General features: G+C 43.0%; 1 protein-coding gene across 1 annotated transcript in view; it reads right to left on the bottom strand.

The window, feature by feature from the left end:
• CNTNAP2 (contactin associated protein 2) overlaps nt 1-24,182 on the bottom strand; it is a 2,542,823-nt gene that overhangs the window by 1,584,320 nt on the left and 934,321 nt on the right. The window contains exon 3 of the mRNA XM_086939829.1: nt 19,476-19,669. Coding sequence (XP_086795955.1) covers nt 19,476-19,669 — 194 coding nt within the window. The remainder of the gene's footprint in view (nt 1-19,475; nt 19,670-24,182) is intronic.

Below are 24,182 nucleotides of genomic sequence, written 5' to 3'. Positions count from 1 at the left end.
CATAGCAATGGACAGCAATTGTGTTTGTGATTATTTTTTTTAAACTTGTGAAGAAGGTGCACAGCTGTCAAAATATTGACAAGGTGAAATTTAATGAAAGTGCAATGCCTACAGGTGAGTGGGTGCATTGTGTGTGAAGGTATTGGTGAAAAGGAGATGCAAGGAAGTATGAGGAGGAGAGAGTTAAAACAAGCATTTGCAATGCAATCGGTCTCGCATTTGGGATCTTATATGTATTTAGCTATACAGCACATTAGCCTGGGTGTATATCATCTACTATTCTTTAACATGGAGGTAAAGTAAGCACCATACTGTGTGACACGCCAGGTATGGGAACCAATGGAGGGAATTATTGCGTTTCAGCTGGAAATGGTATAGTCCAAAGCTCAGTTTTTAATGTAAAATCATGGCCTTTGGTGGTCAGATCACTGAAAATACAAGATTTGAAAAAAATATTATTATCTACGGGTGATTGTGGAAGACAATTTCTATGGACTGGAATCTAAAGAATGCTAAGGTGATTCTGGTAATTTACTGACCTCTGCTGGTCGTTTTCTATCAAGAAAGTTAAATAGAGACAGTTGCCCAAACAATTAAAAAATAAAGTTCCTCAATTGGAAGCAATTCTGGTATTTTACTGACCTCTTCTGGTCGTTTTCTGTCAAGACAGTTAAATAGAGGCAGGTGAACGGAAAAACAAGTCCTAGGGCTGATCTCCAGAGCCCACAAAGTACATACAAATATAAGTATATACTAAAGTATATACAAGAGGTCTCGAATGCTCGACCTAAAAAGAAGAAGATGCACTAGTTGCTCTTCCCTAGCACATGATTACACTAATCTGCCAAGTCTTTTTTTGACATTTTGTATAATTCAATAGCTTTTAGCCTTGATGTTTTAGTGATTCCTTCTACCCCAAAGTTACTTTTTCTTCATTATTTGTCTTCCTTTTACAAGGCAAGACACTTGCCTTTTACAAATGTAGGTTATGCCTATACTCGATCATGCCTTCCTTCCACAGCAATGCATATACAACTACCCATCACTTTTCATTTTCACAATGTTAGAAATGATCGTTTTTTACTTTGGTTAAACACTTATGTCTTATTTCCGCATGATACAAAGGAACGGGTCTTTTGAAAAGTGGATGAAATGACGGTGGATCCACATGTGCAAACAGATGCATTGTCAGAGATCTTAAGATCGGTAAGGGCGTTTCTGCAGCATAAGGTAAGCTCTGTATTGGTAAATATGCACTTACAAACATTAACATCACATTACTTTAACCAATCTACTAATAAAAACGACATTGAACAGTATAATTTGTGATGATCTAATGTTTAAGAATCCACTAACAAATATTTAAAGTTAAGAGAAAAAACTGGGCAGACACGTAATCAACTATTTCAGACCGACTTGGGGGACGTATTTTATAAAAACCTCAGATGTTCTCTACATTCGCCGGATTTTCTAATAACCACATATACCAGAATCGTATTTTGCATGCTAAAAGCTGGAAAATGAAGAGTAAAAAATTATCTCTTGTTAGCGCATGGATTAAGCAAAACACATGGTTGGTATTATGACTCCGCATTAGCATACCTCAAAAGTTCCTTGTCTTTTACTCAAACACTGCCAAAGCTAATAGGTCTTGCTTCCAAAGGAAAGTGATTCTTTAGTCTCTGGTGTGCTTAGTTACTCCACGAGTCATCATAAATGCACTCTGTTATTTATCAAAGCACCTTTGCATGTAGTAATTGATCTGCTGACTGATTCTTGCATTTACCCAGTTACACTTCCACAATAAGACACAGAAACTCAACAATATAAAAGATAAATTAAATTAAAATAAAGTAAAAAAAACTGGAGGGCCAGTTGCACACACTGGGTTGGTAAAAAAGTGCAATGGCACATTGGCCTCTTCGTAGTGCTTTTTTTCTAACGGCGGGTGGTGGGGAAGGTTAAAAGCAATACAGACATGGGAGGGTGCGAAGGGTTATAAACAGGGAAAAGAGGGATCGGAAGGGTTAAAAGCAGCATGGACAAGTAGGGTAAGTGTGGGTAAAACCAAGATGAACAAATGAGCTGGAGGGTGTAAAAGCAACACACATAATGGGTGGAAGAGGTTAAAAGCAACATGGAAAAGTGGGGTTGGCGGGGTTAAAAGCAACATGGACAATGGAGGTGGGAGAGGTTAAAAGCAACAGAGACAACAAGCAGGGAGAAGGGTTAACAGCAACAAGCACAACGAGGAGGGAATGGAGTTTAAAGTAACACAAGCAATGGGGTAGAGGTTTAAACACAATACAGACACCATGGAAGAAGGGTATTTAAAAGCAACATGGACCATGGAGGGTGAGAGGGAATTAAAAGCAATATAGAGAATGGGGGATAAGGAGGTTAAAATCCAACCAGGAACAACGGGAGAGGGGGAGATTAAAGGTAACCCAGAAAATTATGGAAGAAAGCGGGTTAAAAGCAGCATGGAAAACAAAAGGAGAGGGAGGCTGTTTAAAGCATGCAACATGGACACTGGTGGGTGGAAGAGAAGAAGCAACAGGACATGAAGAAGAAAGAAAAAGAAAAATATGTCCTTAATCACAGAGCGAGCAGTGGACGGACACTAAACAAGATGAAACAATCAATACTCGGTCATACACCGCACGAAAGAAGAGGAAGCAAAGCCAGAGCCTGACCAATTAGGAGGCAGCGAATGGGAGTGACAATTAAGCCAACGACTACTAAGCAATGGGTGGGCTCCAAGTCTCTTATTGCATCAGGGAAACACAAATAAAATTACACCACAGACTATACAATCAGTAATTGGTACATTGCCCGCAAAACGGGAACAAATTCCATTCTGGTTATCTCAAAAAAATTACTCAAATAGAGGCAGTATTTCCAGATAGTACACCTCATGAGAAACACAGAATTTTAACAATCTGTTTACCAATAGGGATCGCACCACACCTGGAGGACTGAGACACTTGGGGTACTGTCTTTGCTGCAATCTACACAAAAACTCATGGTGTTCCGTCTATGGCAGTAATACCAGACGTCCTGAAACAAATTCAAAATGAATAGAGGGCAGAGCCTGCTTTAAATCTGGGTATGAAATTACTTAAAAATTTCAAACAGGACTCAGCTATAATATTAGCTAATATTAGAGGTGAAGCAGCATCCGTGGTGATACGCCAACAATTAAAAGAACTTGATGTAACTGAGCAACCATTTGAACTGACCAGAATAATAGAAAAATCCTATGAAGAACTAGGTAGAGATAGTTTGGGTGGGAAACCAGTAAAGCCCCAACTAACAGAAAATCCTGAAATGGTTTTTATTAAAAACACTCTCACTACTCCTAAAAAGAAGTGAGAAAATACTAGACACACACTTCCTAAAGAGAATCGTTCTCAATCCAGAGGCAGGTCTCCTCAAAAGGAGATTTCTGAAAAGAAGTATAACCTCAGGAATAGGGATAATTTGAGAAAGCCTGATAGATATCATGATACTGATACACGATCCTTCCGTAGCTTTCAGACTTCCTTACAGAAATCGGAAAGAAGAGGATGGTCAGAACACAAGGAAGAACGCGTAAAGTCCAAAGACGATCAACACGTTCCAAAAAATAAGAAAACCCAATACACCAAAAAGAAGGTAGCAGGTCTAAAAATCAGACATGCTGAGGATCTTGAGGACACAACTCAAGAACGGGGAGTCGGCGCAGACAATGCTGGACAGCGCAGCAGAAGTTACCATAGCTCGCAAGATCCTGAAGGATCATCTGGAGACAGTGGACTTGAATGAGTAAATTCAAGTTGAAACTGCCGATACCAATGTTAGTGTACCCCATAAAGTATATGAAGTAACACTCCGAATGGAGGGGGACATAACTAGGAAAATTGGAGCACTCTTTTGGGAGGAGCTCTCTAAGGGTTATGACATTCTTTTAGCTGAAAAAGACTGGCCACCAAAATTTGTCAGGGAATGCACACATGGAGAAGAGATCATTATGCCAGCCTTCTCCAATCATATTCCGATTCATAAGAAATACACCTATGCCAGAAAATGGGCAGTAGCCCAGGCTCCAGCATTATATAAAAATCATGTGGGATGGGATGAGGATTCTCCTCACTATAAAATCCAGTTAGAAAATCAACCAACTGCACAAAGGCAGTACCCAGTTAGGCAAGAAGCTAAAAAACAGGTCAGGGAGATCTTAGATCAACGTGAATACCATGGGGTGATTGAAACTTGCACCTCGTCAATGAACTATCCTTTGTTTCCTGTCTCCAGACCAGACAATACCTATCGTCTAGTTTTGGACTACAGACATTTAAACTCTTATTGCAAAACCTTTGCAGTACAAAATGCACACAGTGCAGCACTGATGAATAACATTGTGCGCAAAAAATATAAAACTACACTAGATATTTAAAACGGTTCCTTCTGTCAAAATATCGCACCTGAAAGCAGGTACTTGACCGCTTTCTCAATTATGGGGACACAGCGTCACTTCTGTCGTCTCCCCCAGGGATTCAAGAATAGCCAAGGGTTATTTTCAGCCAGATGACTTGGACAGGCACTTGAACAGAGTGAACACCATAATACTTGGTTTCGCATCTGAAGGGTACAAATTCAACTTTTCAAAAATTGCCCACCTCAAAGTCCTATTTTTTGGATACGAACTTTCAAGTGAAGGCAAAAACCTGGCAGCGAACTGTCTAGAAAAATGTGCGCTGCTCCAACCTCCAAAAACGCTGAAAAACTTACAGTCAATTCTAGGTTTCCGGAATTTCTGAAGAATTTACATTCTAAATTACCCAGAAAGGGTTAAGCCTCTCTATGAATTAATGAAACCTGATTTTAAAACAACAAATTGGACTCAAAAACACACAGAAATTTTGCTTTCAGTGCAAACAAACAGGTTGGCAACTTCACATTTATAGACACGCGTAAACGTACGCAACCTTGTAATCCGAATCATCCCAGGGAGATGCGGATTTACGTACTTAACCTTTAATGAAGGTGAAAAACTACCAATTGCTTACAAATCACAGTTGTACACACAAGCTGAAATGAAATTCGCTTCAACAGAAAAAATTCTGACACCGGTTCAAACAGCAGTAGCAAAAGAGAGAGCCCTCGCACAGGGAAAACGCATAAAGGTTGTTACTCCTGTACCTGCCTTAGAGGCAGTGACAAAAGCAAGCATTCCTAATGCAAAGGCTTTACATCCAAGATGGATACAATGTTTTAACTCTCTTGCTGCAACAGACGTTGAATACGTTTTTGTCCCTTATTTGAAAACTCATGCATTTCTACAATACGAACAAGAATGTCCTCTGCCCACTGAGATACTACCTCTAGAACAATACGAATGTATAATTTCTACAGACAGATCAGCCAGCCTGCAATTGGGGGTAAACAAGCTTATAGTGCTGCGTGCGCGATTGTTAAAGGTCGATGGCGCGATGGTAAATTCAGACCTATGGTCACAAAAACTCAATCCCTAGGAGATTGTACAGCTCAGCAAGCTGAACTACAGGCTTTCAAGATGGCACTGGAAAATACTGATCGCAAATTCCCCACACTCATAGTGTGCTATTCATATTACTGCGTCTAGTCTTATAATGAATACTTGCCGAACTGGGTTCAAAATGGTTTCAAAGATGCAAAAGGTGGCACAATCAAGCATAAGTTGCTTTGGGAACAAGTAGTTTAATTACAGAAAGAATTACAAAAGACTCACGTGATTCATACACTGAGTCATCAGCGTGATGGCGTTCACGTTGAAGGGAATTCATTGGTTGATGAAGCTGCAAAGGCAGCTGTGCAAATGGCTTCTGTAGTTGAATCACTCGTTCAAAAACAAAAATTGATGGCGAAACAATGCTAGCTGTCAATGCCACAGGCAAGGGCAGCGGAGCGGCGTTACCTCTAAACTAGCCACTCGAATATGCATACATAATTGATGCCAACTCCGTCCCTTTTGCTCAAATCCCTGGAGTGGGGGATAGAGTAATCCCAAACAGAGGCGTAGAGGAGCTTTGATACAAGAAGCACATATGGGAGAGGGTCTGATACATCAAGGGATCTCTAAATCATTATGGAATTAAAAGAGAAGTACTTTTCATGAGTTTGCAATTAATTGCCATGACTGCAATAGAGATCGCAGCAAGGAACGCCGCCAGATACCTGACTACAGTGCAGCATGCCCAGTACAGACACCATTGTTAGACAGCATTAGGCTTTCTACACGCAGATGTGACTATGGACGAATGCAGTCCCACAACTATTAGGAAAGATTCATTTGGATGTGGCCTCAGTGCTTGGCTGACGCCCGAACTGTTATACAAGATTTTTTAGTCTTTATCAGCACATACGCAATCGGCACGCTACATTCTGACCAGGGTCCTGCGTTCAGCTCTCGAGCTTACAAAGAGGCCATGGCCAATCTGGGCGTTGCATTGTGGTACTCAAGTCTATTCCATCTTGAGGAAAATTCGGTAGTGGAAAGAAAAAACTGGGACATAAAGCAATCTATAACAGCTAGGGTATTAGGCTCGGGTGACGGGTGGGTCAAACATCCAATAAGTGTCCAACATAGTTTAAACAATCTGCCAAGAAATTCTCTGGGTGGAATCACTCCATATGAAATCCTTTTTGGTACTAGAATGATTGTCGAAGACCTCGATCATCATACTTCAGTGGTAGAACAAAAACCCTTTGATATCAAAGACCGTTTGGCTGTTTTACAGGACTTAAACGAAACAAGAAGAAGTCTAAACAACACATTACAGAAGCCAACGACCACTGAAGAAAAAACACCTGTCCCAGTAAGGCCTGTCTGGATACCAAAGATTGGGGATCTAGTCAGAGAAAAGATCGCGAACAAGAAGGAATTTGTGCCTTCATACAGAAAACCAGTACCTGTGCTAACAATCCACGGATCAAGAACAGTGTTACTGCTGCCCCTTGCTGGAAGAAAGGAGAACCAGTTCGTATCAATTGACCTGGTGAAACCACACCATGTGGCCGATAATAAGTAGTAGGCCCAGTGGACTCCAAAGATGTAGCAGACGACCAAATCAGCTACTATCCAAGAGGTTCAAACTGAGAGACTCATCACCTCTGAGGAATCTGCAGTGCAAAAAAGAAGGACTATGCAACAAAGCCATGGAACTTGTGCCTCTAGAAACCCAAATAACAGTTTGTCAAGACACCTCTGTCTACAATGATATAGCCTCAGACTATACTAATATGACAAGGGACCAAGCAGCTCTAGCGATTTCAAGTAATCCTGATGCAATACCAACAATTGACAGAACTGCCATTGGCTATTTAATCAATTTTGATACGTTTTCTGAGGATCCCAGTGAACCCGAAACAACGGCAGCAAATAATACCTATGAAGACAAAGTACCAGCACTTTTTCAGCACCTAGAAAAGACTTATCTTGTTTCACCATGGGTTGAATTTTGGATTGTGTTAGGTGTACTTTTTCTCCTACTTTGGCTTATCCTTGTATTAAGTTTGGGAAACATGATAGATGGAAAATATAGTAAAATGGACACAGCAAGTAAGAAAATCAACTTGCTCCTGAAGCTACACAAATCATCTGATCGTAAACAAAGAGACCTGTCATCAGTGAACATCACAGCCGTTCTTATACCTGGTGATATAGCATGGGACAGAACTGATTATGACATTTATGGTCCGGCCGAGCTGTTGAAGATTCCACACCAATTTAAGGTTTCCTTGAGTGACTTTGTTTCACCCAGCACATTTTCTGATGATTGGGACTTTGAGACTGTTAATAATATGATGTCATATTTAGAAATGTCTGCAAAAGTCACAAACCATGAATATTTAGAAGGTTCATCAGATTATGAATAAATGTATTGTTACAATCACTAAGGTCATCATTACTTGCACAAATCTGCAAACCCTAGAAATGTTTATACTTATAATCAATGGGAACATTGTCCATCGCCACCAAAGGGTAGCTCAAAAACCTTTTATGAAAAATTCCCATCCTTCTCAGGTTTTAATACCACAAATCCAGAACCATTTTATTTCAAAAATGTTAATAAGACTGGAATGAAAAGTATGTTAAACACAAAGCAAATTTATTCAGCAACCTTTTATGCCCAGCTGTCTTCTTTAGGCTTTGACTTTTGGAGTGACAACATAGTAACAAAAACTGTCTGGGGCTCAAAAGACTGGCAAATAAAGGGATTCGAAGCTTTATTCCGAGCCTGTACTATTCCTGAACAAATAATGTTTTTGAATGACACTGTGCAACAAACATCCTGTCTTGGACAGTCCAAGATAAAAGATATAAACAAACAGTCCATACCTGTACCTACAGCTGATAGTAAAAACACTTCAGAGGGAGGGGTCGACGTAAAAACCATTTTATTAAAAAACAGAACTGATCCTGATTGGAAAAAATGGTTAATCTATCCCGCAGACACGAATATCTGTCAAGATAGATTCCTGAACAAGATACAAGGGTTTACAGTAACTAGGCCAGACCCAAGATATGTCCAGAGACAACATTTAGGGATAGTAACAACATACAGTGTAGGAAAACTATGCCTCGAATGGCTACAAAAATCTACACTTACAGAGGTTAAACAACACTTAACTTTACTCAAAGATGGCATTGATTTGAGAGACTTCTTATTAGGGCCTCATAAACAATGTAATAAACGTTTCATATACGGCGGTATTTATGCTGATTATAATGAAGCATGGAAAGTTCCGAAAATGGAAACTGCAGAACGAATATGAGAAATTGATCATATTAATTTAGAGAAAGCTCTCTCTGTAGTTGACAATGGGTTAACAACTCTGTCATCCAGAATTTATTCTTTGGACAGCATTGTATCATCTGCCATAGACATAACAGGACTTGCTCATGTTACAACATGGACAGTCTCAATTGTGTTCTATAATGCTGCTAGGCTGGACGTTACAAAATCTTCCTTCAGGCTATATGCCTTGGAGTCTGATCAACACCACGTCATTGTTTACTGGATTTAACCTTACAGATAAACAAATCTCATTGGCACAAAGGGGAGCAGACTATACAGTGCTGAGCATAGAAAAACTGGAAAGATTACCATTGACTGTTTCTGAGAAACCAGCCATAGCATGGATAATACATAGCACCATTACGTTGCCAGTGATGATTTTCCAGTTTCAGTATTGCATGAAAAACATACCAGTAGGCCTATATGAAAGGTTGAGTAAAGAATACATGAAGTCAACCTGGGATTTACTATATACACACAAATGTTGGAGTGGGGAAAAATAAGTATTTCTTAGTGGTACACAATGTAACAGAAAAACTAAGCGGTACACTATTATGTCAGTGTATTAATTTACACGGAGCCTGTGATGGTTCTTAGACCAACTTATTCTGCCTCCTGCAAGGTTCTCCGGCAACAGTGAAAGATCAATTTTTAGGCAGTTTTCCAATGGGAGCTACATAATGTTGAATGATCACAGCTGTTGTGAAATGATGCCAGGAATTACCTATCTCGTAAGTGTGTCAGCCAGGGTCACTTGTTGTATGCAAGTATTGTTTCCTAAAGCAGTCGCCATTATGGCCTTCACTGAACATCTCTTTTATTCGAATTCATACTTTAAGCAGAATGAAAGCCATTCTTTTACAAAAAACTGTGCCACTGATCTTGTCCAAAGAGACATATGATCTGCAAGTTCCTCTGCGGAGATACATACCTGATTGTCAACACACTGCCGCATACATTTCACAGAAATGTTAGGTCGTATCTTAAACATGTCTGATACCAGTGGTATTGTACATGTATTTAAGACAATTTTTTCGGGACTGTTAGCACCCTTTGAAGCAGTCCTGAGCATATTTCCAAACTTTGTGCACTCAGTGTTTGGCGGACTGCCTCTCAATTTGGGATTCGCAGCAGGAATTTTATTTTTGCTACTTCTGCTTCGATATGGCAAGCCAATCCATCAACGATGCCCAGATTACCATCGAGAACACTCTCCTGAAAATTAAGTGTCGTGAGCGTATAATCCAAATTTTTGGCTTCGCTCGTTTAAGAGATCTGAATACCAAATGGTTTCTTTCATTCAGACCAATCTGGCAAGATTGCATCTTACCTGTTCTACGATGCCTGCTATGTGGAGAAGAATGCATGCTAGACATCTGTCTAACACTTCCATCAGCACTGCCAACGGATGTTGACTCTTTGTTTGGTTCAGTAACGGCTCATGCATTGTGTTGTCCCGAACGGCGATCTATCCTGATGACGGCATTCATGGAGGTCTCACCAGCACAACAAGTTGACAGTGAGATACGTGGACCAACAGGCACACAGGTACCATCTACTGCGAAGAATGCTAATACCGCTGACGCTGATGCTTCTCATCTGTGTACAATTGATCTGCTTAATGAGGTAATCCAACTTTCACCTACAGTAGTAGACAAATTCTTTTCAAATTTAGAAGACTTGATGTTTTTTCCTAACAGCGAGAATGACTTTTGAAATTAGCTCACAGCGTTCTGATGAACTCTGAATTCGACCTTCACTTTTTAAAACAAAACTTCTAACTTTAGAACTCTATTCTTCTTCCATTAAACTTTTTCCAAATTGAACTTTTTGGGGGGGGCACAAAGTAATCTGCTTAAAGTAGAAGTATTCTACTTTAAATATATAGTTGTACTGATTTTCCTATTTTGTCTCTTTATTTACCATTTTAAATGATAAATTTTTCCAGTTGAAGGATTGATTGGGACCTCAGTACATTTTGGGGGTCTTAGGCTAGTTGGTTACTTCTGGAGATACTGCTCTGAGTGCTCACGAACTGGACTGTCCACAGCTAAAGGAAGACAGTGGCATGGAACCAGAAAAGACAAGAGCACTGTCTATTCATCGTTAATATTTTTAGAATTTCACAGAATTTATAAAAATAATCACATAATTAAAAAGAACCAAAAAGTGGCATTTTTGGTTCTGTTTCATTCTGTGATTATTTTTATAAATTCTGTGAAATTCTGTGAAATTTGTGAACATATATGTGTGTGTTATTGATTGTTATGTTTTGTTGATAATGATACATGCTGTTTTTAACATGAATATCTATTAAATATAATTGAGTTTTTTACATTGAATTGTATTAGTGATTCCTTGTCAACGCCACCTTCCCTCTTACTTGTGAATTTGTTGTCACGATATATATATTGCATAAAAATGTTTAGTTCAGTCTACATAAAAAGTTTACATTATATATATTGCTACAGGGTAGTTATAATTAGGCCTGCTTTTGTATAGAAAATGTGTTTTCTGTGTTGCTAATACGTTTGGCACAGTTTGATAAATTGCCACCAAAAGATTCCTCTTCTCTCCATAGTTTGTGCTGGGTACGTTTTGGGGTGATCCATCAAGTGGAAGATGAGAAAAAGGGGTGGTTCCAAACTGCAAAATCTACATGCATTTTCCATAGACTTTTTTTAGACAAAGCTACTGTTAAATCTGCTGAACAGAATCACACGATTGTTAGCAGGAAGCTAGATCTTGATCCAGAAAACTTGCTTTTTGTGATTTGATGTAAATAAATTCAGTAATTGTTGAGAAATTAAGGTACAAAAATAATTGTATATCTGGACAGTTGGGTTCACAAGAGGCTAGTAACAGTTCTGGTGGCACGGCAATCTAAAAATAGTGTTCTGATGGCACAGGGAGCATTTTTTCCTTGAGCCGTCTCGCTCAAGCAGGACTCAGACTTCCACTGGAGCGAGTGCTCTGATTGGCTGCCAGCAACATGAGAAAAACTAGCAGTTGTACAGGACTCGGGGATTTAGTGCCCTGTCCGGAAGTTTAGACAAAAAAGATAAGTGGGTAGGGTTAAAAAAGGATGGATTTTGCAGTGAACCCACACATATAGTTGCCCTCCCCAAGCCATTTCCTGGGCACCAGGGTCCCCATATTCCAGGACCCAATCTCTTTATAAAGGTGAAGGGGCATATGGCCCCCCTCCCTAAGCCATTTTCAGCCCCAAGGCACCCATCCCAGGGACCCAATTAGATTTTTTAGGTGGAGCGGTGCATGGCTCCCCAACTCGAGCCGTTTTTGGCCTTTGGGACGCTATCCTTTGGGGGCCAATACATTTGTTTAGGGGGGGGCCTACCCTACCTCCCTAAGCTGTATTTTGCCATGGCAACCCCAACCCCTTGGGCCAAATGTTTATTAGGGAGAGGAGGCAGGCACCCCCTCCTCAAAACTTTAAAATGCCCTGGGGCCTCCTGGGCCGCTACTTAAATGAAAAGGGAGAGGAACAGCGCTGGCCCTATACCGGAGCCTTTATTGGCCCGAGGGACATCACCACCCAGGACCTGCCCACTAATGTGCCCCACCCCAGTGACAAAGTAGTTTCCCTGCCCTCACTAACTTGGGCATGGAAACTTGTGTTTGCTCCTGTCTGTCGGCAGCATTTTCAAATCTCCTGCCAAATGGTAGCAAACACTAGGTTTGCTCCCAGTGGGCAGGAGCTTTAAAAATTCTCCCGCTGGGTGCAAGCCAACTTTAGGTAAGTTTCCCTGCCTGCAACGATGTGGACAGGGAAACAGAACAAAATGTTCCTCCCACCCATAGGGAACAGCATAAATAGCTGCTTCTTCTGGGCAGGAGCAAAGCTGGCTCCAGCACCATGTGGTGAGCTGGCAGGGGCCACAGAGACCCTGGCACTCCCTTGTGGCTCCCAACATGCTGTTTGTGGGTGCCCTGGGTGATCACCATCACACCCACCTATATTAATTGCAGGGCACCCGGAGTGGGGACAGGGCCTAATCAGCCACAGGGATGGGGTGCCACACAGCCTCACTCCTTTTTCCTTGGATTGGCCCAGGGAATGGGTCCTCTGAGTCATATAAGGCTTGGCAAGAAGGGCCAAACTTCCCCCTCTTTAAAATAAATACGGCCCTGAGGGATAGGGTCCCTTTTGGACCAATGAAGCTCGAGGAGGGGATCCACGTGGGCCACTCCCCCTTAAAAAACAAAAACGCCCTTGGGCATAGGGTCCCCAGTGCCCAAGGAGGCCGGGGAAGGGGGTCATTGAGCCCCTTTTAAATGGCCCTAGAGGGTGGGCTCCTTAGGGCCTCATAAAGCTTGGGGAAGGGGGCTGCATGGCCCCCTCCCTTTCAAACAAATACGGCCCTGGGAGATGGGGTTTTCAGGTCCTAAAAAGACTCTGGGAAGGGGGCCACACAGCCCCACTCTCCTTTAAACTGAATACAGCCCTGGGAGACCGGGTCCCAATGGACTATTGAGGCTCAGAAAGTAGGTCCATGTGGCCCCTCTATCCGGCACAATGAGTTATAGACCCTGGGGCGGGGGACCCATGGCCCCCTCCACTTAACAAAAAAACACCCAGGGATGTGGTTCACAGGGTCGAAGAAGGCTGGGGAGGGGGCTTATGCCTCCGCCTTTTAATAATCAAAATGGCTATGGGCATCGGTTCCTAGGGCCTAATAAAGCTCAGGGAAGGGTGCTGCGTGGGCTCCTCGCTTTCAAATAAATAAGGCCTGCAGAATGGCGTTCCCTGGGCCTAATAGGGTCCACACGTCCCCCCTCCCCTTTAAAATGAATTCTGCCCTGAGAGATAGGTTGCTCATGGGATAAGGAGCCTTGGGGAATGGGTCCACATGCCCCGCTTAACCTATACAATGAGGTACAGCCCCAGGGTTTGGGTTCCAATTTCCCAATGAAGCCAGGTGGAGGGGGACGAGTGCCCACCTCCACTTTAAAATAAAATTTGTCCTGGAGATAGGATGCTACCCTATACAATGAGGTATGGCTCCCATGGGATGGGGTCCATAGGGCCTATAGAGGTACAGGGAAGAGGTCTGTGTAGCCCTGTGGACAACACCCTGCTGCGCCCGGCCAGAGACTGTGTGCAGCATGGGGTTGGCTGTGCTCAGGAAGTTGGAAGCAGGGCCTGGCTGCAAGTCAGACCCTGTGCCTACGCCTGCTCACGTTCAAAGGCTGTGCACAGCTTGGGTTTGGCTGCCTGTGGTAGTTCGACATAGAGCCTGACGGCAAGACTTTGGCCAATTCACTGAATCCAAAGGTTGCTCTAATGTTATAGTTAGGTGGGATAAAAAGCTTTGTTTCTGTTTAAGAAAAAAAGAACCCTTTGTAATTAACTAAAAAAGCCAAAGATTGAAGTAACGTTATAGTAGGTGAACATGTCAGTGACAACATTAATGTTTTGAACTAAAAGAAGACACAGAAATTCACCAGAGCTAACTATAATTTGCATTCCTGCCATGCATTGTTTATGATCTCACATATTGTTTCACTCATGAAATGTTATATGACATAATTTATGACCTCACTGATGACATCTCAATTGACATCATTGAGGACATCACTCATAACATCATCCAATGAGTGTGTTAGGTATTTTTTATAGTTTAGATTGGTCGGTTAACTATTAAATAAATATTAGACATAATTTCGTGCCCGATCACCCACTGAAGCATATATGCAATCAATTCATGAAAAGAGGAGACAGACTCTCTTCTCACCCTAAATAGAATGGGTTGTTTCAATTTTGTCTTCCATATTTTTCTTACACGGCAACCATCTGAAAAAATAACATGATTCAAAAATCCAAATATCATGGTGGTTACATCTGTTCCAACATTTGTAAGGACATGTCTATGGTTCAATGGAACATTAAAAAAAAAGTGGTGTTCCGATGGCGCAATTGCCTTGTAAATATACCCCTTAGACTTTCTACATATGACCTGGAGCTGTGCTCAGCTGTCTGGATACTGCTAAGGGGTGGTTGATAAGCTAAGATGAACTTCGAGGCTAATGATTGAAAAAAGAGCTGGATTTCTATCTATTGGATCAGCTTGCAACCCTTCAAAATAGCATCATGGTGGACAGATGTTCAGGTATGGGCTAGTGCAGATAAGATTCCAATTAAAATATTTAGGTCAGACAATAAAGTGACTGAGATATACATGATTGGGTCTCTACTCGCAATCTCCAAAATAAAACCTACCTTGCTACTCTTCTTAACTAACATCTCAGTTTTCCTTATTTCTCAGTGCTTACTCTTCATCCATGACTGGGTATTCAAACGCTTACTGGTGCATGCAGAATTTCAATCATGCGGTTAACAACATAAACAAAGGACTCCTCTCCAGTTATTATCAGCCACCATCTTGAAATATGCTATGCCCCCTTCTCTGTGGATGCATTAGTATGCTCACTAGTCTCTATACGTGAACATCTACGATATCACAAAACCCTTATTCTATAACATTTTAATCGTAATAAAATTAGCAATAGCACATTTGAGGAGGTCTATTAGGATGGCGAGTGGATCGCCACTGCCCTATCGGCGGTGGCAATCCGCCTACCAAATCATCCGGCCGGACGGCCTTTTACCCCCCACCACATTTGCATGGCGGGGGGGACGGGACCGCGGCGGACAGATAGACCGTCTGACGCTTTTCCGTCGGGCGGAAAAGGCCCATAACATGGTGTCTTGGCAGGGTTTTTGGCTCTATTTAGCAGTGATATAGACTTTAATCTTGCTCACATCTAGGATAGGTATTCTTAGCTTGTGTTGGCCCTTTTAAGCCCTTTCTTCCAGACCTAGGCCATCTATTGCCTATTGGCTTTGGCCTGTTATTATTTCTTATAGTAGAGGTTGGACCCTGTGGTCCTGACTTTATATTACACATTGGTATGGTTTATGTAGGTATTCTGACAGAGCTAAGGGGTATTTCATCCCTTTCAGGCCTACAGGCCTAGAACTAGAGGGACACCATTTTGATGGAGCTGAGAGGCTTTCAGAGTAAAGGTAAAGTTTATAGTTAAAGCTGTTGTTCGCCCTAAGCGAACCGGAGAGAACCGGCCAGAGCGGAATCTAATCAGGAAGTGTTCCTGGGCTCAGGTCTCTAGACGAAACAAACAGCTGGTCACTGTGGGAGCGTCTAGCGCAAGGAGCCTGGTGCATGGGATTGGTGGGAGGAAGCTGCTGGCTGGAACTTTCCATGAGGAAACAGCATTCTATATCAGTGAAGTGCAGAGGCGGAGTCAGGGAGTCGAGTGGAATTGGAGGAGCGGTGAGGGGTCAAGCTGGAGTGGTAGAAGAGTGAGGAGCTATTGGAGTAGGAGAGAGAGAGCGTTCAAGCTAGAGAGAGCTGAGTTGAATTGGAGGAGCAGAGAGTGTTGGTAGAGTTGGAGGAGTGGAATTGCAAGAGTAGAAGAGACAGGACATGCTTGGAACAGAGAGAAGACAAACAGACAGTCAGTGAGCTGGAACTGAAGGAAGCAGTCAGAAGCAGTTACTTATCAGGAGGAGGTGTGAATAGCTGGAGTCTGAAGTAATGCCTTTTAGAAGAGACTGAGGAGAGATCGTGGATTAACCTGTTGGAGCAGCTGGAGTTAATTGGACATTGGCACAGAGACATTTAAAACAGAGTGAACAAGCTAGTGGAATGAAGAGTATCAGAGCGGCAGAAACCATTAGACTGAAGCTGGAAGGTGGAGACAGTTCGTGGGGTAGAGGAGTCCAGTGCAAAGTGATCAGTGCAGAGGTGTATCCAAGAGTGCAGGAGAGAGAGAGAGTCTGAAGATGAGCCAAGGCACAGACAAGAGAGGAACCCAGATGACAGCTAGAACAAGACTTCACACTAATCAGGTGATATCGGTCCTGTCATATTAGTTTACTTTACACTTACACCTTAATCTTGTCTTTATTCCCTAGGCTATTGTATTGCTAATCCTTTTCCTTGCAGCGGTGTGTTCTATCTATAGTCTTTGTCAGTTACATGTGGATGTGTCCATTATAATACAGATCTGTGTATGTGTTTATATTGTTAGAATAAAGCAACCCTAGTTCTTAGTGAACTGACATGTGCCTTGTATTCTTGTTCAATCGTAGTAACTCATGTTTCTAGTTGAGCATTGTTTGCATGATTGGATGTGAAATCCCGATCAGGTAAGTAGTGATCAAACAAATAGGAAGCGAGGGGACCTTTGATGCCAGGAGCAGAAGGCACATATTATTAATTGGCTAACTCCTAATATTATTGTAGTAGCAAACCCTTAGTGAATAGAGAGAGAGACTTCCCAACATATAACTGAAGGTGTTCATAGGAAAGTGGTCGTCGTTGATTTACGGCGTTAATGAGAGCGCTGGGGAGGATACCAGCGTGTAGGTTTGCCGGATTGTGAACCGTGTGTAAGTGAGAGCGCTGGGGGGGATTACCAGCGTGGAGGTCTGCCAGATTGTGGACCGTTTGGAAAATGAGAGCACTGGGGCTGCAGACCCACGTGTGTAGACACGCCAGATTGTGTGTCATATCTGCCCCAGGGTAGATTAGTCTGGGTCTGAGTGGCCGCGAGACTATAAGGTATGAGTGTGGTGTAGGGCATGGATATCCTTAGTAATCAGTGAGTATTCTTAGTATCCCTATAGATTTAGTGGTGTTTCTGATAATATGAGCTTGTATATTGCGAGTTCCCCATCCTCAGGTAGGTACCCAGGTGCCTAGATAGATGGTCCTGAGGAGGGATGTGGTTACGTTCTGGCTGGGTTAGAGGGGCCCCTAGGGGCTGATCCCATCTAAGCAGAAAATCCGGCCATTACACATGGTGACAGTGCCTTGCAGGCACCACCATCCATATTATGATGTGGCATTTTCAATGCCTTTCCATGGCAGGGACTCCGCCATGGAAAGACATGCCGAGTTTTCTTTGGGGGTCTGTTGCGGGCCCCCAGGGGGTTGAGGGGTTGGGGTGCAGCACTTGGGGGTACCATGGTACCCCCCTAACATTGGCATGGACAAGGTGGCAGGCACCGTGCAGTGCCTGGAACATTGTGAATGCCAATGCACAACATGCATATATTGCACTGTGGCGGGTGTTGCTTACTGCACCGCCCGCCACAATGTAATATATATGGGATGCCACCACCACTGTGGCATCCTAATTGGCGGTGCAGGACTACCGCACCACTGGCGGGCAGACTGGAGTCCACCCACCATCATAATAGACCCCTAAGTGTGTATTGCAATCTGGGAGGACAGGTTGTGTTGCAGACTAGTTTACATTGGTATTTTGTTTCATGAAAGGAAATTCAGTACTTGTAAATCGCATTATTACCCGAGGGTGTCAAGGCGCTGGGGGCCATCGGGAAAATTAAGCGAGCTATTTCCCAAAGTCACATGGTGCTGAACTAACCTGCCACCGGCACCAGGGATCAAACCGCGAACCCCGTGGTCAAGAGGCAGGTACCCTGGCCGCTGCCCCACACCTCTTCTACATTCCTATCATGCAAGAGCAGTTTGCGGTTAGCAGTCTCAACACTGTGAGAGATATTATACTCTGCGGGTGGAACAGAGTAACTGGCTTTAACTGATCTGGTAGGCAGAAGGAACATTAGTGTGAACTTTCAGCATGGTGTAATCAAGAGGTATACGGTTTGTTTAGACAATATTTTGTTTTTCAGTTTCCGACAGAGCAGGACGAAAAGATTTTCTTGATCACAAAATGAGTGTCAGCAGAGGAATTTAGTTGCACAAGTGGGTGTGCCATTATTGGAATAGCATGTTAACATCACTGAATTATACATAAAATTTACCAGGATAGATTTAACAAGTGAAGCACGTTGGTCTGTATGAACCTAAGGAGATTAGCATGTGGCACATTTTTGCACTCTGTGTTATAAGGTTGTTAGGATTTTTCTTTTTTTTCTGTTCTCTTCTGTTGTTCAATTATGTGAAAAACTCATGTCTTCAAGTTATAAATCAGCAAAGTGTCACATTAAGGATATTATCATTTGGGCATTATTGTTTGAAAAGATGTGATTCAAATTGTTGTGGTTAAGGTGGCATTTTTTGTTTATTATTGTTGATTATTGTTGTAGATATAACCCCCTGAAGAAGGTAAATCTTCCCATAATGCATTGGGCTTCAACAGAAGACTGTGATTGTGATGGAATATGTTACAATTGAATTTACATGCACCGGAATAGATGTGGACATTATTGATTTGAATTAAAAAGTTGATTTATTCAATTGGATTTGAAGAAGAAGAAACCACGATTGTGGTCTATATGCTTATAAATCAGGATATTGTTTGGAGTACAATTGTGTAAAATTGTTTAAATAACATGAAAGATTTTTCATATGTGATAGATTCACTACATGTTTGATTAAATATTCATGATATATTCATTGAGCAGTGCTCTTGGGGTTCAAGGCAGTGGTTTTCTTGACATAATTAGGCCCTCATTTAGATGGCCACATGTCTCCCTATTAGTTATAAAAAACAAAAAAATAAAAAACCTTAACCATCACACTAGTCTGCCAAGGCTAGACCTACAGGCTTTACCAGTGCTTGTAATTGTCATGGATCTTGAAGACAGTGCAGATCATCAGATGTTGCTTTGCTACTTACCCAAATATTTCCATCCTGATTATAAGGCTTCCAGTTTCGACCCGTGTCGCTGTACAGCACCCGATACTGGGTCAGCCAGTCTGAACTGCTGTACCGGCCCTGGGTTGCAATTGAAGAGATCTGTTTGCGGTTCCCAAAATCCACTTGCAACCACTGGTAATTATCACTGTCCAAAGGGGACCATCCACCAGCACCTAGGAGGAAGGAGGACAGGGCATAAAATATAATGTTGGACATTTTTAAAAGTCAGTTATTACAAAATACTCACAGCATGAAGGCAGAAAATTCATTGCTAACCTTCTGACTCGCTATACATCATAAACATGCCCCAGAACTCCAATAATTGCCTCATGTGAGCTGTTGGAAATCCATTATGTTATCGAATTTGATTCACATTGTTACTTTAACCTTTTTATGATGTAATTGTGCTCTTTAATGAGAAACCCTACTAACGAGAAAATGCTTTTTTAATGTCTGAACGAGATCTTATAAGTATATGTCAAAATGTAATTGGAAAGCTCTGACTTTCTGCGACATACAGTTCTTTGTGGCGGTCCCCCGAGCGCCCGCACTTCATGTGTGCTTTTATCTTTGATTTCACATTGTCAGAGTGAAATGGCGCTCCCTGCAAGAGAGGTTGTGTGGCTCGTGAAAAGGTATACAGCTGAATGAAATGAAAGACGTCTGCCATCTGAGGCCATCTTCCGCGTCATTGTTCCGAAGGCAAGCAACGTGAGTTGTGAAACAATAGCCTTCCTTCTAATTAGCCTTTTGAAGTAATTGCAAAGAATTGGCCTTGATTTTCATCGAAGCTTGAAACTTTCCTTTTTTGAGTTGTTTCTGAATTTAGACACGCATATTTTCCAAATTATGCCACACCCCATTCCCGAACGAATGCACTACAATAGTATTTGTGCATTTTAATACTGATTTATGTGCATTACGGGTTTCCCCGGAAGTGAAAAGATCTGGATCCCAATTCAATCACTTCCGGGAAAGTCGGCCTCAATAGAACCTGGTCTGGGAGATGTTCACCCACGTGACCCCTTGTGCTCCTGTAAATGAATGATGCCTTGTTGGTTGCAGTGGTGGCACTGTACTTACATTCAAGCGAAGGTCGGATTAATGGCCTCACATTCAAGCGGAGGTCCTGTTGATCTCAGTTCTATACGGTGCTAAATAACAGAACTCTAAGGGGCTGAAGTCAATGGAACTCATGTTTCCAATTTCTATTGATGAAATAATCAGCAACTATCTTTAAAAACAAAGAAACAATGCCTCTGACAGACACCGCCATCTCCATATTTTTCAAACGTCAGTCTCTTACCGCCCAAGTATGTGCCCCTGAATTATGAAATTATGTTCTTCTGGACCACGTCTGGACATTTCCAGGGATCAAATTAAGGATCCATGCAAGGGTGGTGGGTCTGTGTGAGGGATGCTCGCAAATGGAACACTCAGTGTTCGATTCTTCCTAGGTGGGTAGACTGAGTTCTATACAAAATGTGACAGTAACATTGAGGCATTCAGAAACGTAAGAAATGTAATCAGTGCAACTTTTAGGGTCTATTTACTATGATTTAACGCGAAAAGTCTTTTTTCACCTATTTACTTACAAGCGTATAACTTGAAAGTAACACAAGCAACACATATAGCTGAATTGCATTCTTTAGCGCCACAAGGTTGTACCATGGGTGGTGCGTGGGCATTCTCATGCAAGCATCCACGGTTTCTGAAGCTAGACACAATTTATTTTAAAAGTAGACAAGGTTTAGCGTCAGAGAATAATGGCCATTTTGGATGGGCGATATCAAGCGGCAATACTTTGCAGAGGCCGCCCCCGAAGGGGGCCTCAAGGGCCGGCGCCGTAATGGCTGCCTGAGCCCAAAAGGAACGGATCCGGTTTGCGCTGGTCAGCGCTGCCGGGAATCGCCGCGTGGCAAAAAGTGCCCGAGGCAATTTTTCTCCTCACCCTCCCCAAGAAGAAAGGGAAGAAGAAAAGGGGGAAGGGGATATAAGGCAACGCTCCCCCTGGGCAACTCACCTTTTATATCAGGGAGCTGGGGGAGCGGCACCAACGGTTTTCGAGTTCACAGGCTCAACGCAGCGTTGCACTTCCAGCCCCCAGGGATCGAGACATTCGCCACTGTGCTGCTGTCCGGTGTGACATTGTGTGGGTCGATGCGGCCTTTCGGCCTGTTATGCGTTAAACAGCGTTCCTCCGTGCCCGTGGTACAGCGTAATGGTGAGGCCAGCTGAGGGGCCACAAGCATTCCTCGACCAGACGTGCGGCATCCAAGTTCAGGGATGGACATTGCAGCATCCTGGGGTGACGGAGACGGAGGGCAGAGTGATCCTGACCAGCATGCACCCGGCTACCAGGAGACAGCACTGCCCGAACTTGGAGGGCCAAGGCGAGACGGGACAGGAGGCCAGAGGTACGATCCCCAGCTCCCCCAAACATCGGTTCAGGAGGCTCTCAGCTCCGGCAACGAACCGTGCCGAGCAGCAGTGGTAGCAAGGTGGGTTTGAGTGCTAGCTGCAGCATGGTGGGAGCAGTTCGCCAACATGCGTTTGAATCCCGGCAAGTATGGATAAGACGAGTTGGGCTGCTGCTCGAGGTACAGGCCATCTACTCTCGGCAACTGCTGCGCATTGTCCGTTTTGGGGCTTGCAATAGTCCAGGGTCAACTGTGGGTACACTTCAGTGCCACCTTTGAGAAATAGCTCTCTGGGTGTGCAGGCTACATGCTAACGGCAGGAGGCAGTCTCCTGTGCCTTATATGGTTGTGGGGGGCCTCCAGGTGCAGTGGGTCCTTGGCGGTATTGCTGGTTTGGTCTTGTGGGTCCAAAAAGGAAAGAAAAAATAAATAAATAAAATAAAATCAGAACAATAATCTCGCTGCACCGGTCAGATGAGTTTAGTGCGCTATTGATATATCACGCCAGGGGTAATAGAGGAACATAGAGCACTGTGCCATGTACAAAAGATTATGAGCCAAGTCGGGAGCGCAAACTAGACTGGCACTTACAGGAAAAGGAATATAGACACAATGACCCGGCAGCGGCAGCTGCTGTCTTTAGAATTAAGGAACCAGGTTCGGGTCCTGGCGTCGGTTCGACCTCCGACTGTGTGGGTATGCGGTATACTGGCCATGATTGCAGGCAGTAGAGCCGGGTAACTAGGTTTGAATCCTGTCTCTGATGCAGTCTTTGTGATTCCGTGCAAATAGTTGAAAGTTAACTGGAAGGGTCGCGTGCCCTCCACAGCCCATGGCAGGAGCTCACAGCCTCTTCCTCGCTCAAACTGGGCTCCTCGGTGATTGACGCTGTGTGTTTATTTCTCATGAAAGGAGTTGTTTGGAGCTGTATCAAGGTAACTTCATATTAGGTATCACCCTGTTTAGGGTTATTTTGGGATCTCCGAATATTCAAAAACCAGTATTCGTTTGTGCACGCTATAGATATCCCGGTGCACTGTGTCATTTTCATGCAAACCAAAAGAAGGACAGCGGGTAACTGGTAAAAACGTCTTGGGCTGCTCCAAAGAAACATTAAAATGAAGGAGAAGTTGTGACCTTACGGTCACAGCTGCCGACTTTGGAGCTGGGGAGCAAGGTTCGATCCCCGTGGTCGGCTCAACTTCCTGGCACTTCTGACAAATTGCTTCATCTCCACCAGCAAACCAAAAAATAAAAAATTAATGTATTCTTGTGTAATGGGACTGGTGTCCATCTAAAGAGTTTTAATACCTGCATGAACAGGGTGCAAATAGCGGCATTGACGCAGAACATCCTGTGATGCTGGGCAAATCACTTGATCTCCCCATGCCTAACTAACAAAGAATGCCCTCATTTAACACAACTGGTGCTCGTGTAAAGCGCTCCAGAACCTCAGGGCCAAGTTCGGACTAGTACTTCAGCGTTAAACTGCTTCAGGGTGATTTATGACCCTAGGATATGCAAATGAGCAAAAAGACAAACCAGTGATTTATGGCCAGCCAATGATTTATGGCTGATGATTCATGATGCCCATGCAGGATGATTTATGACAACAGAATGATGACAGATGTGTGACAAAATGATTTATGACATCCCGATGATTTATGACCATGATTTACGACAATGATTTATGATGCTCCGGCAGAGTGATTTATAACAAAAAAAACAATGACACTGATTTATGATACCTGATGATTTATGACCCATGATTTATGATGTCCAAATGACTCTGACTGATAACCAATTGTGATAATGTATGAAATTGATTTATGACCCAGGCAGAGAAGGTGTCCAGGGGAGTTGTACAAAGATGACGTAGGTAATGAGTAATACATTGCTGTCAACAACCACCGCAAAAACAATGACTGTTGGCTGTGTAATACAGATACACAGGTATGGTATGGTTCCTGGAATGGGCACAGTGAGGCTGTTATTCATTTCTCCTTTCTTTTCCAACTTTGCATGTGTGCTGGACTGTTCAGCACACATACAAAGTGGGAAAAGGTTTTAAAGTTAGTCTAAGGATATTATTTTATACTGGAAATGAATCCTTCCTCGAGTGCCGTCGGGCAAGATGGCCGCTGGCAGGTTGAGGTGAACAGTCGCACTAAAACCTCTCTCCTGTCGAAATTGTTGAAGCTGGCGTAATGGAGTGCTAGTCTCCCTCAATTATTACAGACTGCCTGGAGATGAAAGTCGAGACACG

This window comes from Lissotriton vulgaris, chromosome 10 (genome assembly GCF_964263255.1).
Source record: "Lissotriton vulgaris chromosome 10, aLisVul1.2, whole genome shotgun sequence".
Lineage (NCBI taxonomy): Eukaryota > Metazoa > Chordata > Amphibia > Caudata > Salamandridae > Lissotriton > Lissotriton vulgaris.
The sequence above is the reverse complement of the archived record's forward strand: the minus strand, read 5'-3'. Positions and strand labels throughout refer to the sequence as shown.